Below are 716 nucleotides of genomic sequence, written 5' to 3'. Positions count from 1 at the left end.
CTCTTCTACCGGCAAGCCGAGCCGGGCCAGCAGGCACCCAGGCTGACGGTGCTGCTGCTGCACGGCATTCGCTTCTCCTCCGAGACCTGGCTTCAGTTTCAGCTGCGGACGCTTGCCACGCTGGCCGAAAAGGGCTACCGAGCTGTGGCTATCGACCTGCCGGGTAAGGCACAGTGGAGAGTCCGGCCCTGGAGCAAGGTGGGGGCCAGGGGGAGACAATAGGGCCACGGGGGTTCATGGTGCCAGGATGGCAAGCCCAGCATCCTGCTGTGCCTGCTTCTGGTCACAAGGTGATGGGGAACGTGACAAGGCAACTTCTGTCTCCCATGGCTCAGGGCTGGGGCGCTCGAAGGATGCTGTGGCCCCAGCGCCCGTGGGCCAGCCGGCACCAGGAACTTTCCTGAAAGCAGTTTCGGAGGCTCTGTGCCTGGGTCCAGCCGTGGTGATCAGCCCGTCGCTGAGCGGCATGTACTCCCTGTCCTTCCTCTTCCAGCACAACCACATGGTCAAGGCATATGTGCCCGTAGCACCCATCTGCACGGATAAATTCACGGAGGAGCAGTATGCCCAGATCAAAGTATGGCCTGGAGGGACGCTGAGGGAGGTTGGGGAACTGGCTGGGGACAGTGAGGAGGGGACCCTGACACCATAGTTGGGCAGGGGAAAGACCAACTGGGCCAGAAACCCCTTTACCACTGGAAAAGGGGAATGTGGTG

The 716-nt window shown here is 61.9% G+C and overlaps 1 protein-coding gene across 1 annotated transcript in view; it reads left to right on the top strand.

Moving 5' to 3' along the window:
* Positions 1 to 3: 3 nt before the first annotated feature.
* The window catches only part of ABHD14B (abhydrolase domain containing 14B), a gene marked incomplete at both ends in the record, with an annotated part of 1,048 nt that continues 335 nt past the window's right edge, over positions 4 to 716 (top strand). The window contains 2 exons of the mRNA XM_010073580.1: positions 4 to 163; positions 336 to 577. Coding sequence (XP_010071882.1) covers positions 4 to 163; positions 336 to 577 — 402 coding nt within the window. The remainder of the gene's footprint in view (positions 164 to 335; positions 578 to 716) is intronic.

This window comes from Pterocles gutturalis, unplaced genomic scaffold (assembly GCF_000699245.1).
Source record: "Pterocles gutturalis isolate BGI_N339 unplaced genomic scaffold, ASM69924v1 scaffold25212, whole genome shotgun sequence".
Classification (NCBI taxonomy): Eukaryota; Metazoa; Chordata; class Aves; order Pterocliformes; family Pteroclidae; genus Pterocles; species Pterocles gutturalis.
This window is presented reverse-complemented; position numbering and strand designations above follow the sequence as displayed.